The sequence below is a fragment of the Rhincodon typus genome, chromosome 10 (genome assembly GCF_021869965.1).
Source record: "Rhincodon typus isolate 14 chromosome 10, sRhiTyp1.1, whole genome shotgun sequence".
Classification (NCBI taxonomy): domain Eukaryota; kingdom Metazoa; phylum Chordata; class Chondrichthyes; order Orectolobiformes; family Rhincodontidae; genus Rhincodon; species Rhincodon typus.
In genome coordinates this window covers 65,829,214-65,843,987 of record NC_063341.1, presented here as the reverse complement: position 1 = coordinate 65,843,987, position 14,774 = coordinate 65,829,214, and the positions used below count along the sequence as shown (strand labels likewise).

The 14,774-nt window shown below is 39.7% G+C and overlaps 1 protein-coding gene across 2 annotated transcripts in view; it reads left to right on the top strand.

The window, feature by feature from the left end:
• The window catches only part of btbd8 (BTB domain containing 8), an 86,908-nt gene that overhangs the window by 49,034 nt on the left and 23,100 nt on the right, over positions 1-14,774 (top strand). For both annotated transcript variants that reach the window (XM_048602379.1, XM_048602380.1), the window contains exons 11-13: positions 4,444-4,626; positions 7,664-7,801; positions 8,379-8,508. In XM_048602379.1, the coding sequence (XP_048458336.1) occupies positions 4,444-4,626; positions 7,664-7,801; positions 8,379-8,508 (451 nt within the window). The remainder of the gene's footprint in view (positions 1-4,443; positions 4,627-7,663; positions 7,802-8,378; positions 8,509-14,774) is intronic.

Here is a 14,774-nt window from a genome sequence, read left to right as displayed (position 1 = left end):
AGGGATATAGATAGTCTAAGTGAGTGGGCAAAGGTCTGGCAGATGGATTACAATGTTGATATGTGTGAGGTCATCCATTTTGGTAGGAATAACAGCAAAATGGATTATGTTTTAAATGGTAAAAAATTGCAGGATGCTGCTATGCAGAGGGACTTGGGTGTCCTTGTGCATGAATCGCTGAAGGTGGGATTGCAGGTGCAGCAGGTGATTAAAAAGGCAAATGGAATTTTGTCTGCCATTGCTTGAGGGATGGAGTTTAAAAACAGGGAGGCTATGCTGTAGCTGTATAGGGTCCTGGTGAGGCCACACCTGGAGTACTGTGTGCAGTTTTGGTCTCCTTACTTGAGAAGGGATATGCTAGCACTGGAGGGGGTGCAGAGAAGATTCACTTGGTTGATTCCAGAGTTGAGAGGATTGGATTATGAGGAGAGACTGAGTAGACTGGGATTATACTCATTGGAATTCAGAAGAATGAGGGGAGATCTTATAGAAACATAAGATTATGAAGGGAATAGATAAAGTGGAGGCAGGGAGGTTGTTTCCACTAGCAGGTGAAACTAGGGACAAGAGGGCATAGCCTCCAAACTAAAGGGAAGCAGATGTAGGACTGAGGTCAGGAGGAACTTCTTCACCCAAAGGGTTGTGAATCTGTGGAATTCCCTGCCCAGTGAAGTGGTTGAAGCTACCTCACTGTTTTTAAGGCAAGGCTAGATAAATTTTTAAACAGTAAAGGAATTAAGGGTTATGGTGAGTGGGCGGGTAAGTGGAGCTGAGTCTCAAAGATCAGCATTGATCTTATTGAATGGCCGGGCAGGCTCGAGGAGCCAGATGGCCTACTCCTCCTAGTTCTTATGTTCTTATCATATTGAATGGTGGAACAGGCTCTAAGGGCTGACTGGCCTATTCCTGCTCCTATTTTATGTTTCTAATGATTTATGCTGTGTGTAGAATTGCAGGGATAGATATTGGGACAGGTCTATTAATAAATTTGTGACTTGTTCTTTTTCTTTGTTTCGAAATTTTGGAAAAGATTATGGATGGAATGTGAGGTTGTATTGATTGATATATTTTCCTAGTTATTGACCAGTGAAATTTAATTGGGCTAAGAGGATTTTGTGTAGTGAATCTCAATAAAAGATAAACCCTAAAATGTTTGAAGCAGAGGGAATAGTCTAATGACTGAGATAATCATACTCTGCTGTCTCTATCTGGGTGATGACTGACTTTGGCATTCAAGAATTCTATTGTGGCAAAAGATAGCAGCAACTATTCAGATTGTCAGATTGGTTAGTCTTCACGACTAATCTATTACAAGTTACTTTCAGATTGAAGGTAAATAGGGGAAATATTTACAGGCTACAAACTAAAAGACGAGTGTAAAATTTCGAACTAATCAAATTAAGAACTAAGTAACTAAATTAGAGAGGCAATGTGTTGTAACTGCATGATGTAGGAGTGGCGGATCCCATTGGTTCATAGTGACCACATCTGTACTAATATCGGTTACTTATGTCATCTGGGCTGCAGAGGAACTTGGAATGAGAGGGGAAAGTTCCAGTTGTTGTGGTCCACATAGGTACCTGTGATATAGGTAGAAAAAGGGAAGAGGTTGAGCATCTAGGAGCTAAATTACAAAACAGAACCAAGGAGGTAGTAATCTCTGGATTACTGCCTGAGCCACAAGCAAATTGGCACAGGTCAACAAGATTAAAGAGGTAAACATGTGGCTCAGATTGGTGTGGGAGAAACTGGTTCAAATTCATGGAACAGTGGCACCAGTACTGTGGAAGTAGGGAGCTGTTCCAATGGGATGGGCCCTACCGCATCATGCTGGGACTAGAATCCTGACACATTGCATAACTACGGCTGTGGATAGGACGTTAAACTAACAAGTGGGGGATGGGTTCAGTTGCATGGAAAGTTATCAAAAAAGTTAAAGGGATGGGAAGGAGGTCTTGGCAGAGGTTATTAAAGTTTCAAGAGCAAAAATAGGACAGAGTATGGAAAGGGTCCGGCTTGGCAGATAAGATCACAAATGAGAAGTGGGGCAGTCAATGCAGGATTGAGGGTGTTGTACTTAAACGCATGCAGTATATGCAACAAGGTAAATGAGCTTGTGCAGATTAAAATTGGCAAGTGAATGTTGTGGGTAACACACAAGGGGATCAGGGATGGGAACTAAATATCCAAGAGTACATGTACTATCAAAAGGATGCGCAGAGGGGACAGGGTTGCCTTCTTTATAAGAAATGAAATTAAATTCATAGCAAGAAGTGGTATAGAGTTGGAAAGCATAGAATCTGTGTGGGTAGAGTTGAGGAACTGCAAAGGAAAACAGACCAGGTGCTGCGTAAATGACCTTCCCTCCATCACATAGTGAGAAGTGGGATGCTCGCCAATGATTGCCCAATGTTCAGCACCATTCGCAACTCCTCCGATCTTAAGGCAGTCCATGTTCAAATGCAACAAGATCTGGATAATATCCAGGCTTGGGCTGTCAAGTGGCAAGTAACATTCGCACCACACAAATTCCCGGCATGACCATGTACAATAAGAAACAATCTAACTACTGGCCCTTTATGTTCAATAGTGTTATCACCACTGAATTTCCCCACTATCAACATCCTGGGGGTTACCATTGACTAGAAGCTGAACTGGACTTACCACTTGAACACAGTAGCTACAAGATCATGGCTAAAGCAATGGTCCTAATACAAAACTCTGGGCTTTTTACGTGTACTTCGCTTTTCTGTTGTATCACTACTGTTTGCCTTCTACCTCTTGATTTTTGTGCCCAACTTAATAACCTACTTGGATGTCAGAAAATAAAGGTATTTTGTCAAATGCCTTTGAAAAGGCAAATATGCATCTTCTGGAATATCTTTATTAACCTTTCCTGTAGCTTCACGAAACAAAACTGAGCTGATAAGATGCCATTTGATTTTAACCTATTTCTGCTTGTATTTCTTAGTTAACTCATGCTTTTTGAGTGATGATTAATTTTGTCCTTGACAAGGCACTTCAGTAGATTTCCCACCACTGATGTTTGACATGCCTAGAGTTGCAAGATTTAGCCCCCACCTTTTCAAAAAGACGTAACATTTGCAAACTTCCAGTATCACGCCACACACTCGTGTGTACAGGATTGAAAGATTATGGTTGGTGTTTTGTTTCCCTTATGTAAGCCAGAATGCATCCCATCAGGACCTTATTACGTTTTGAGTAATGCCGATTTAACTTCTGTCTATGGTGTTTTTATTCTATCCAATAAGTTAACCACCAGTAACCTAAGTTGAAAATTGTCATTGACAATTACTTTGAGGCGTGCAAAGTATTCACTCAGTACTTCAGTCATGTTCTCTACCTCTACAGTTTATTTTCCTTTTTACTGTTTCTGATCAACCTCCCAATCCTTTCAAAGGAATCCTACTTCCTTTGTATATTTGTCCTGGATTCTGGGTTTGTTTTTATACTTTGCACAAACATTTCTCATACGCTCTCTGCCCTTGGTCCTTTTTCAGATTCTCGCTGCATGTCTGTATCTGCGTGGTTTTGATTCAGCCTCTTTTTCTCTAATTTTATTTTTGTAATTATTCCCTGTATTTAGGGAGCTCTAGCTTTGGGTGACCTATTTTTCCCCCCCAACTTTATGGGAATGTGCTTGGTTTGAACCTGCTTTCAATCCCATCTTAAAGGCTTGGCATTGCTTGTTTGCTCTTCTCCTGATCACTCTTTCTTTGCAGTCCACATATGCCAGATTCATTTGTGAATTACTAAAATAGATTCTATTCTGGTGAAATATTTTCATTTTATCTTTTTTGTCATCTTTTTCATAACTATTTTAAATATAATTATATTTATAATCCAAAATCCAGATATTCTCCCACTGCAACATATGAGTTATCTTGCTTTATTCCCCAGAACTACTGCTTTGTTCCTTGTTGGGCTAAATTATGTGATTTAAGGAAATGTGTTAGGAATTCTTGCCCATTTAAAAAAAAAATTATTTAGTCCTTTTTAGGGTTATTAAAGTTCTGTTATTTGCCAACACATTTTCTCTTCTATCTTCTTTTATTTGGAGATTGAAAGTAAACACCTAGCAATGAACAGCTGTTTTTCTGTTCCTTATCTCTAACTGAATGGACTTGATCTTTTAACCTCTCTAATATGTCTGCAATCTGTGGTCCATACTGTCATCATCCATCCTTATTAGGTAAGCAGTGCCTAAATGAGAAAATATAATGTTCAGTTGCAATATCACTTATGCTAGTATCCATTCATGCTGGGAGTTTGATTATATTATTAAAGATATTAAATGTGAATGCCATGGATCTATAAAATACAAATTAAATAAAGGTTAAATATGTAGTTTATTTTTAAAATAGTGTTGACCACATTGGCCAGCAGTATACACAGATGACTGATTATGCATTTGACCTTCAGAATGTGGAAAATGTGGTTTCGGTGCTGATGGAGAGTGATCGTCTACTGTGGAACCTTCCTGAGGTGAAATGGGCAGAGCAAGCAATTGCCTTGACAAAAGAACTGCAAGATGAATGCATCAAGTTTATTGTGCCACACTTCCTTGAGACTGTAAGAAGTAAAAGTCTCCTCCACCTATTAAAAGTAAGATTCACTTTTCACATCTGTTGTGTATCACCAGTACTTTGTGAAGGATCTGATCATTGGTAAGAGTCAGATTTGAAATGAAGTTGCTTCTCTTTTGTTCACTGTTGTTTGCTGAGGTTAAGAATGAGATTATAATCAGAAAAAAATTTAAAATTTGCATAAATATAATGACTTGTGACATGGGGGAAGACAGCAGCGTATTGGTAAGGTCAACGGACTAGTAAACACAGGCCAGGCTATTTCAGTTAGTAAATATGGGATATAATACTCATCCATGATGGTGACAATGAAAATACTGCATGCAGTATTCCAGGTGTAGCCTCACCAATGCCCTGTACAACTGTGGCAAGACATCCTTGTTCCTGTACTCAACTCCAGCACTGCTAACTGCTTCGTGGGAGAGAATTGGAAACGGACTTATTACATATTTTTGTAACCGAATAATGCTTGAACCAAATGTACTCCTGTGATCGCTATATTGAAGGGATGCAAGAATTGGGGGAACGTGCATTATTTAGCAGAGGGTATGATGGTGCAATCTGTTCCAACAGTCTTGTTGTTGCCCAAGTCCATTAGCCATCACCTCCAACCCTCTGCCTGGTTTCTGAGCTTGAACCTGATCGTTCGTCAAGTCTGCCAATTTTGCAAACGGAGATGAGATTCTCACCCCATATCTCATCACCAATATTTTAATTTGCACCAAGTCCCATTTGCCCTTATCCTTAATGACCTGTGTTGGCTGCTGGTCAAGCATCTTTCTTTAAAAAAGAAAATTTCTCAACCTTGTCTGGCATTTCCCATCATAGCTTACGCCCTACGAGGCTCTGAGAAAAGCTGCTCTCATCCAATTCTGGTCTCTTGCTCATCTTCTATTTAAGTTTGTTCAAGTGTTGGTTGTTCTGCCTTTAACTTTCAAAGAGCTGGCCTGGACACTGATTTCCAAAGCAAACTTCTCCAACTCTTTAGCTCTCTTTCTCCTCCTTTAAAACTGTCTTTTAAAATCTATTATGGTCAAGCTATTGATTTTTGTATTTCTTTTGTCCAGCCTATGTGGCTGGTGTCTGGTTTTGTTGAGTATCCTCCTGTGAAGTACTGGAATGTTTTACTGTGTTAAGTCATGGAGCGAATGGCCTATTTCTGTTCCTACTTTCTATGTTTTATGTTTCTCTGTTAGAAGCTATAAGAAACATGTCTGTAATGATATCTTGGCAAAGTGGTCAGACTGTTGCCTCTTCTGTGGTGTGTTCACACAGGTCTGAGATGGACAAGGTTTATGCTGTAGTTCTTAAGCAAGCAATTTGATTAGCATAGTGATTCACTTTACTGCCAGCAGTCTGAGGCAGGCTTTGGAGTGCTATCTATTCTTTGCAATGGCCCTGTTCTGATTTTATTATTGATGGGTGTTATATTGAACACAGTAGTGATACATACAGTGATAAATACAGGAAAATGCATTGATCTTGATTTACAGCTCAGATTCTGCTTTCAAAAATCTGACACCAGACATACTACCTTGCTGACAGCCAGATCTGATCTCTCTCACTGGCATAGTGTGAAATGTTTGTATGTGCATGTTTTGGCAGCTAACAGATGGATACAGGACTCATGCAGACAAACTGCTCAACTTACTGCAGCAACTGTTTTACCTTGTATTTCACACTGGTATGAATAGAATGAAAATACAAGTATGCTCACACTCCAGTATATTCTGTTAAATGGGAAAGAATGAGAAATCCAAAGAGAACACCTTTACATTTTAAAGACTGAAAAGGGAAACTAACAAGATGTTCTTAATCATGGTAACAAAACAATCAATGGTGCAGAGTACATGAAGTTCTTTTTTTCTATTCATTTATGGGGTGTGGGCATCGCTGGCTGGCCAGCATTTCTTGCCCATCTCTAGTTGCTCTTGAGAAGATGATGGTGAGCTGCCTTCTTGAACTGCTGCAGTCTACCTGCTTTGGGTTGACCCACAATGCCACTAGGGAGGGAATTCCAGGATTTTGATCCAGCGACAGTGAAGGAACAGTGATATTTTTCCAAGTCAATTTGGAGGGGAACTTGAAGGTGGTGGTGTTCTCATATGTCTGCTGCCTTTGTAGCATAACGTGGAAGGATGTACTTTTGCTGCCAAGATCCCTCCTGAAAGGAGTTGTCAATCTTTGCCTTGGCATCTTGGAGAAACACCATTTTCTAGGGAAATGCTTGGAAGTGCACAAGTGTCTAGCTATTCCCTCACGTGCTATTGCTGTGTGAGAGGGTGTTGATAGTAGATTTGGGAGCAAGTCAGCTCTTTACCTATTGGTCATACAAGGTACAGGAAGGATGGAAAAGGAAGAAAAATAATGGAAGCATCTTCTGACTCTTTCGCAAGCATTCAAGGTTTTTCTTCCCCCAGAAGTACAGGCAACGGTTACTAAAAATAAATCCTACTTAAAGTTTCACATGTCAAGGCTCAAAAGCTTGCGTATTTGTACTACAACTGCCTTTGATTTATTATTGACCTCTAATTCCATTACTGTGGGAGTGCTTTTAATAATTAGAGCTAAATTTAATGCAGTCCTTTCTGCTTGCATATGTATATATATATATAATGCAAGAGGTCTGGACCTACTTTAACCTCATGTGGAAAAGCTTGGTCTGGATGATGGATATTTGTACTAAATGATAACAGTATGAAGTTGCTGATCTATTTTAAGATGCATCTGTTGCATTGGCACAATCCATTATATCTGTCATACACACCAGGCGACAAAAGCAGCTGTCTTGGAAAACAGGTTACCTTAGTTTCAAGAACCCTTTGGGGCTAAGTGCACTGGAAATGGAATAAATGAGAGCACGCCTGGTAAATGTGCTCACTAATCTTCAAGTGATAAATAGGCTGCATATTTGGAGTATAAAAGTTAATTTCTTATGCTATTTGATGCATTTTTGTAAATAAATTAAACTTTTTTTCCCATGATTATGGGAAGAAATTAAGTGGCCTTACAGTTTGTTTTGAAAACGCCAGCTATTAAATAATTCTATTTTCCAGGCACAGAGAATGAGCAGAAGACCATATCTGGTGGAAAGGATTTTTGCAGCTATTGAACAAAACATTACAGTAACAGACGGTTGCTTGCAATTTATAGCAGTGGACCTGTTGAGGAGCCAGGTGGCTTACAAAGAGGTGGTAAGTATTTAATCATCTAAACATCTACCCTTGAGTCTGTAGAAGAGGGTTTTGAATTGTTTATCTTCATGTATGGCAAGCATCAGCCATAAACACACACTTACCAAAACGTATTTGCCTATTCAATTTTTATGTTTGCATCTGTGTGACATACACACGCGCGCGCGCGCACACATCATCTTTCTAGTTCCGTTTCTTGTCCAACATCTCCCCAAAAGAGCGGCAAGATTAATTAGCTAAAGCAGTGGCTCTCATGCAGGTACTTCTGTTAGTGACCTAAATCGAGCGCTGCATATGTTTCCAAAGGTGTTGAGCTTGTGTCACCAGGGAATAGCTGTGTGTTGATGGTTAGTTGACTAAGAGACGCCGTCCCTTTCGCTGAAAGGGCCAGTGCCTCTCAATTGGTCAGACTAGCGTTTATTTAAAATATCCGAGCTCACCAAGCGATAGCCCAGGCAGAGAAGTGACAATCCCCGACTCGCTAGGGGCAGCAAGTGAGTGAGCAGGTTCCGAATGCAATATGATTTGTTACTATGGTGATGTGCTTTACCAGCTCCTGATTCGTTCTTTTGCACAGGGTTTTGTGAGTGAGATCTCGACCCTCTTTGACAAGCTCTGGATGTTTCTGGTTCAGTCTTTTTATGCAGTCCGTCACACGGAAGGCTGGAAGCTGATGAAACCTCAAGACCAAGAGCAAATCCAGGCAGGTCGGTAATGCTGGCAAACGGTGGACGGGGGTGCTTGGGAGAGAGACCGAGACAGAGCGCAACGCTCCGTTTGCAGCTTCGTGTCGCCGACAAAAATGGGTTTTGTAATAGTCTGCGCGGTGCTTGTCTTTGTTCTTTATCCCCACGCAACTGGAAGTGCGGATCGGCTGTGCGCTGATTTTCTAGCTACGTTTTGCAACCTTCAAACCAGCAACGAGGTGCACAGCAGCACGGGCGATTCACCAGGAGCTGGCCAGTTTTCTTAAGATGAGGTTGACGTATTCATTTTTAAACATCAGTCATCTTTTTTCACCTTTCAGAATTCTGCAAGAAATGTGGGAGGAGGATAGTGGGGTGCAGTCGTACTGAAGTGTAGCTGGAATAGTGTAATTTCTTGATTTGTAGTTTTTTTTAAAATTATACTTTGTTAATTTTTTTGTATTCCGTTTCACTTAGAGCGTTCGCAACTGATTTGCTACATTTTTAAAAATGCCATTAGAAAGACTAGGAGAACCTTAGGCAGGCGATGCTTCGCATCCATGACCTTGTCCCCTCAGATTAGGATTCTTGATTTATTTTGCAGACCGCTGTTGTGATTTGCAGTCAATTGCAGTCTTCCTCAGAATCTAGATTGTTACTTAACAATTCGAGACATCTTGCTCCGATTGACGCTAGTACATGTAGGATGAGGGTTTTTGTTTTAAATCGCTTCGTGAATGTTCTTTGTTGCTAAATCTGTTTATGCAATCGTGAATTAAACTTTTATTTGTGGGCGTAAAACTAGGGAGCAAGTGTAGCCCGAGGTTCTGACACGAGATCCCATCTTTTAATTTCGATTGATAAACGTTAGGGTAAGCTCCCTTGAACTGGGAGACTTGCTGGGCCATTTTTAGAGGGCATTTAAGGGTCAACGTCATTGCTGTGGGTCTGGAGTCATATCTAGGCCAGGGATAAGGGCATTAATGAACCAGATTTGTGGTCACCATTACTGAGAGTATATTTTTTTAAAAATTAAGTTCCACCACCTCATGTGTCCTCAGAGCATTGACTCAGGCTGTGGATAATTAAACCAGTGCTACCATGTCTCACAGTTAAACATGCAACAAGATAGATTTATGTAACTATGGCTTCAGTTAATGCAATCCTTTGTCAAACTTGACTGTGTGTATTTGCGAGAATCATGTCTATACACTCTGTGACTACCACCTCAAATCGATATCATGCAGTTGTAACCCTAGTGGTATTATCACTGGACATGTTAATCCAGAGACCCAAGTCATGTTCTGGTTTGAATCCTGCCACTGCAGATGGTGGAAGTTGCATTCAATAAAAATCTGGAGTTAATGATGATTACAAATCTATTGTTGATTATCGGAAAAAACCCATCAGCTTCACCAATGCCCTTTAGGGAAGGAAATGCTATCCTTAAGTGGTTTGGCCTACATGTGACTCCAGACCCACAGCAATGTGGTTGACTCTTAACTGTACTCGGGTAAATTAGGGGTGCGCAATAAATACTGATCTATAGAGTGATGCCTTCATCCCATGAATGAATTTGAAAAAACCCTTTCTGCAGTCTAGCTACAGTCCAGGTAAAGCCAAGTTTACACACATTCCCATCTGATTTTTACTTTTTTAAAAAATCAGCCTTTTTCAGATGTCAGCTTGGAGCACATTCACCTCTTTTTTTTCCTAATATAACAGCATCTGCAGAGAGAGAAACAACATTAACGTTTTGTTAGAAATAGTGTTACTGGACTCAATGTTAACTCTGTTTCTCTGTCCACAGATGCTGCCAGACACCCGAGTTTCTCCAACAATTTTGGTTTTTGTCAGTGATTTCGTTGCCTGTTTTAATGACTATGATTATTACAGACCAGGAATGGCTAACATTGTCAACCACCTTGCTCTTGTGAATCAATCACAGTGCCCTCAAATATTTCTGCTCTTTAAATGTGGAGACCTTCTTGTGGCCAGCGTGAAAGTGGAGCAAAAATTTAGAACGGTTATATTTCAACTATTCCAGTAAGATGGTTGAAGAATAAGTAGCACTTTTGAACTTAATACTGATAGATATGTTTACAAATATAACATCTGCTTTGTGTTCAATCGGATAAGATAATGTGGTTTTTATTTAAGCATGACAACGGTCTTTTTTTTGTATGCTTTTGTATACTGACTGCAGTTCCTCCTGCAGATAACGATATCCAGTGACCTGTTTCCAGGCCTCTTCCATCAGTTCCTGCTGAGTGGTACACGAGATGCCTCTGTTGACCCTCTACTTTTCCCCTCTATTTGCTGCTTCACTATTGTTACAAGTAGGCATATGGTGAAATTGAAGAGGAAAGAGCTGAATATATGGAAACTCTTGCACTCTGGCATGTTGCACCACTACCCAAAAGCCAATCTATCAATTCTGATTTTAAAGTGCCAACCTATAATTCCTGGGAGGAGTGCATTGTAAAATAATTAATGGGCCATTATTTAGAAGCAGCCCAAAGTATCACTGAAAATCAGATTTGACACTGTAATTAATAATGTGACAATTATAATTGAGGATAATTTACCAGTGTAGAAAATGTGGAATTGGCCACTTCTTTTTGTCAGTGTCTTTATTCACTGAAGCGTTGACAAAAGTGCTGGCATTAATTTGAAGCAAATCACAGAGTAAGTGTTTTTAAAACTTTAAAATAGGATTGCAGCTCATTTATTAAATCCTCTGAATGTTTGATTATTGTACGGCACCTTGTTTTATAAGGAAATTGCATGTCACAATGTACTTGTCATGAAATGGAATGCATTAATAATTGAAGCAGGCGACAAGTCTGTAGAACAACTGAGTTCAAATTACATCAGATACCATAAAAGCTTCAGTGGTTTTCACTTTTTGATCCCAAAAAGATAATATAGGTTTGAACACAATTCAAGTGTATTTTTTATTTTAGATTTATACTATCCATACTGTGTAGAAACAGGCCATTCAGCTCAACCAGTCCACACCAACATCCCCATCCCGGTAACCCTGCATTTCCCATTGCCAATCCACCTAATCTACATATCTTTGGACTGTGGGAGGCCACCAGAAGGAACCCAAGCAGACACGGAGAATGTGCAAACTCCAGACAGACAGTTGCCCGAGGCTGGTATTGAACCCGGATCCCTGGTGCTGTGAGGCTGCAGTGCTAACCGCTGACCCACCATGCTACCTATTCAATCTTAACTCCAAGAAGCACAGATTACTTCTGGAATGCAGTAACTGTTGTATTTGCTTGTTCTTTCTCCCCACCAACGTTGGCATCGATATTTTTCCCCCCTTTTTTCCCCCCATTGGGTTTTGCTTTTCCCTATTGTTCAGTACTACTATGAAAGATGCATAGTCCTATGTATGTTTTACAAAAATTGCAAGGTTACAGTAACCCATGAGTAATAGTTTTCTAATGTTTGCCCCGAGGAGATTTATGAAACACTAGAGAAGTAGAATTATTCTTACAGCAGAGAAGTTGACAAGTAATTTTATGTTCAAGATAATTAAGGAGCTCATAAACTAAGTAATGAGAGACTGTTTTCATTGGTAGTACATGGGTTTCTGGGATAATTGGTAAAAGAATGGAGTTCAAGAGGGAAGTGAGAATGTTTTTAATGTAGTGCGTTGTGATCCAGAACCTGTTCCTTGAAAGGTGGAATCTAATATATAGGAATTTTAAGAGAATTGGGTATATTATTTAAAAGGAAAGAAAATAGAAAACCATTGAAAAATTACAGCACAGAATGAGGCCATTGAATTCATTGTCCTGTGCTGATTGGATAAACTAGCCAAACATTCAAATTCCATTTTGCAGCATCTGGGTTATAACCTTGCAGTTTCCAGCACTTCAGGTGCAGATCCAGACTCCTTTTTTTAAGTAAGTTGAGAGTATCTGCTTCAACCACCGACTAGGCAGCAAACTCCAAAGACCCACCACCTTTTTGCATTAAAACATCTTTCCTCTTGTCCTGTCTAATCCTTCTACCAGTTATCTTCAATCTGTGTGTCCTGGTAATTGCTGTCTGTGTTGGGAAACAGGTCATCCCTCATTATTTTGTACACCTCAATTGTCACCTCAGCTTCCTCTGCAAGGAAAACTATAGCCTATCCAACCTTTCCTCCTCTTGTAATTTTTGAGCCCCTCTTGACATTCTTGTAAACTTCTTCTGTTCACACACACTCTAGAGCAACTGTCATTCTGTAACGTATGACCTGAACTATGCACAAAACTCCAGCTGTGATCTGACTAATATTTTGTATAGTTCAAGAATTACATCCATGCTTTCGCATTCAATACCTCACCCCATGAAGGAAAGCATGTGCCTTTTTGCCAACATATCCATGTGTACTCCCACTGTCAGGGAACTCTGGACCTTTCCACTTACTCTTCCTTTCAATATCTCTGGTCTGATGTGTATTCCCTTCCTTTACCCAGCAGCTGTGGAGGAACAAAAGATTATGGTGACTTGAACACATTTCACTGTATTTCATAAATACAAATGATAATAAGTTGCTATTCTACTCTATTCCTTTGTTTACCCTCCCCAAATGCATAATCTTGCAGTCTCTAAATTCCATAAAATTACCATCTTCAAGTAACAGCTAATCCTATCTCTGATATTGGTTGCAGTAATTTACCCACCACAAAAGTCAGACTAATCAGCCTATAATTAATTGACCTTGTCCTTTGAACCCTTCTTGATTGATAGTACAGAACTATGAGGAGAGACAGAGGCATGGGACTGATAGCTCTTTCCAAGTGCTGGCACAGAGATGACTGGCTGAATGGTAACCTTTAGTGCAAGAAAGATTCTACCAAACACTGATCTTAATATTGAGGAAGGCCCTGACAGAATTGAAGTGACCAAACTCTACCTGACATCTAAAGTTTAATTAAGCATTGAATTTAGTCTGATTTTTAATCATCATAATTGAGAGAAAAGGGAAAAGAAAATGATATGATGATCCCCAACATTAGATGTAAAAAATTTTGCCTGATGTTTTCGTTGAGTGACATTGGAAATCAACTAGGGCAGATGAGGATCATGTAACATAATGTACCTTGACACCTAAAGGTTTACTGATAAAGGTACCATCACTTTAATATTTCAAATTTAATAGGAAGATTGGGTTAAGTAGTCTTGGGCCCCCGGTAATAAAAGGCACATTAAGAACTGATCAGAAACGTGTTCACCTGAAGGCTAACTATCATATGTAATGGGTCCCTGTAAAGAGTAATATGGACTACAACTCTAGAACCATTAAAGAGCTAGTTGGTTACTACTTTGACATCAAGGTCTTTCTGGCCGCCTGAACTAATGTGAATTAAATGGCTTCCTTCAAGTGATTTAAATTATTAATTTACTAAAGGGGAGAATGCTAATGGAAATAAAATGGCTAGATTGTGCTGAAGAAAGTATTGAGTGGTCTCTAGAATTACCACAACATTTCCTGGTATATAGAAATAACTTCCTCTACAATCTAGATTCAGGTAATAGCAAACTAAGCAAAATACTAAGAATGCTGAAGTGAAACAGAAAATGTAGTGTTCTGAGAAAGCGAGTCATATTGGACTCAATGCTAACTCTCTCTCCATTGATGCTGCCAGAATTGCTGAGTTTCTCTAGCGTTTTGTTTTTATTACTGATAATAGCTAGCTGTTTGAGCTTGAGGAAAAGAAAAATTGCAAAGTACTGCATATTTAAGTGGAATACATACTGTCAAGGGGAGTGTTACAAGATCTAGGAGATCTACGTTATCGTCAGATTAGTTGTGTCCAAAGTCTTAGACGTGATGGTGAATTTGTGTAGTTTTTTTTTTGGCTGGTTTGCTTCTGGAGTATTTTATTTTTTACTGCCACCTAACAGGCCCTTCAGTCAATGAGGCAATGCAGAGCAATGAGGTTTATCTCTAGAATTCGAGATTTGCGAAATTATGAAGCAATCTTGAAAGTAAATGAGTAAACAGAAACTATACGTTCAAGAATATCTGAGTAGGAGGCACTGCTACAGACAAGATTGAGAGTTTAGTATTGCTTTACACAAAGGGCAGTCAACTTGTGGAATAGATTGTCTCAGAAAAGGGTCCTGGCTCAAGAGGAAAATGTGAGAGCTGGTATTAGGAGCAAACAATGTGGTGAAGTGGGCTGCAGAGCCTTAATCCAAGTAAGTCTTGTGACTAGGAATGACCTCATGTGAATGAGAATCAGTAACTCCAGCCATAAAGTCGTAAACTGTCTGCA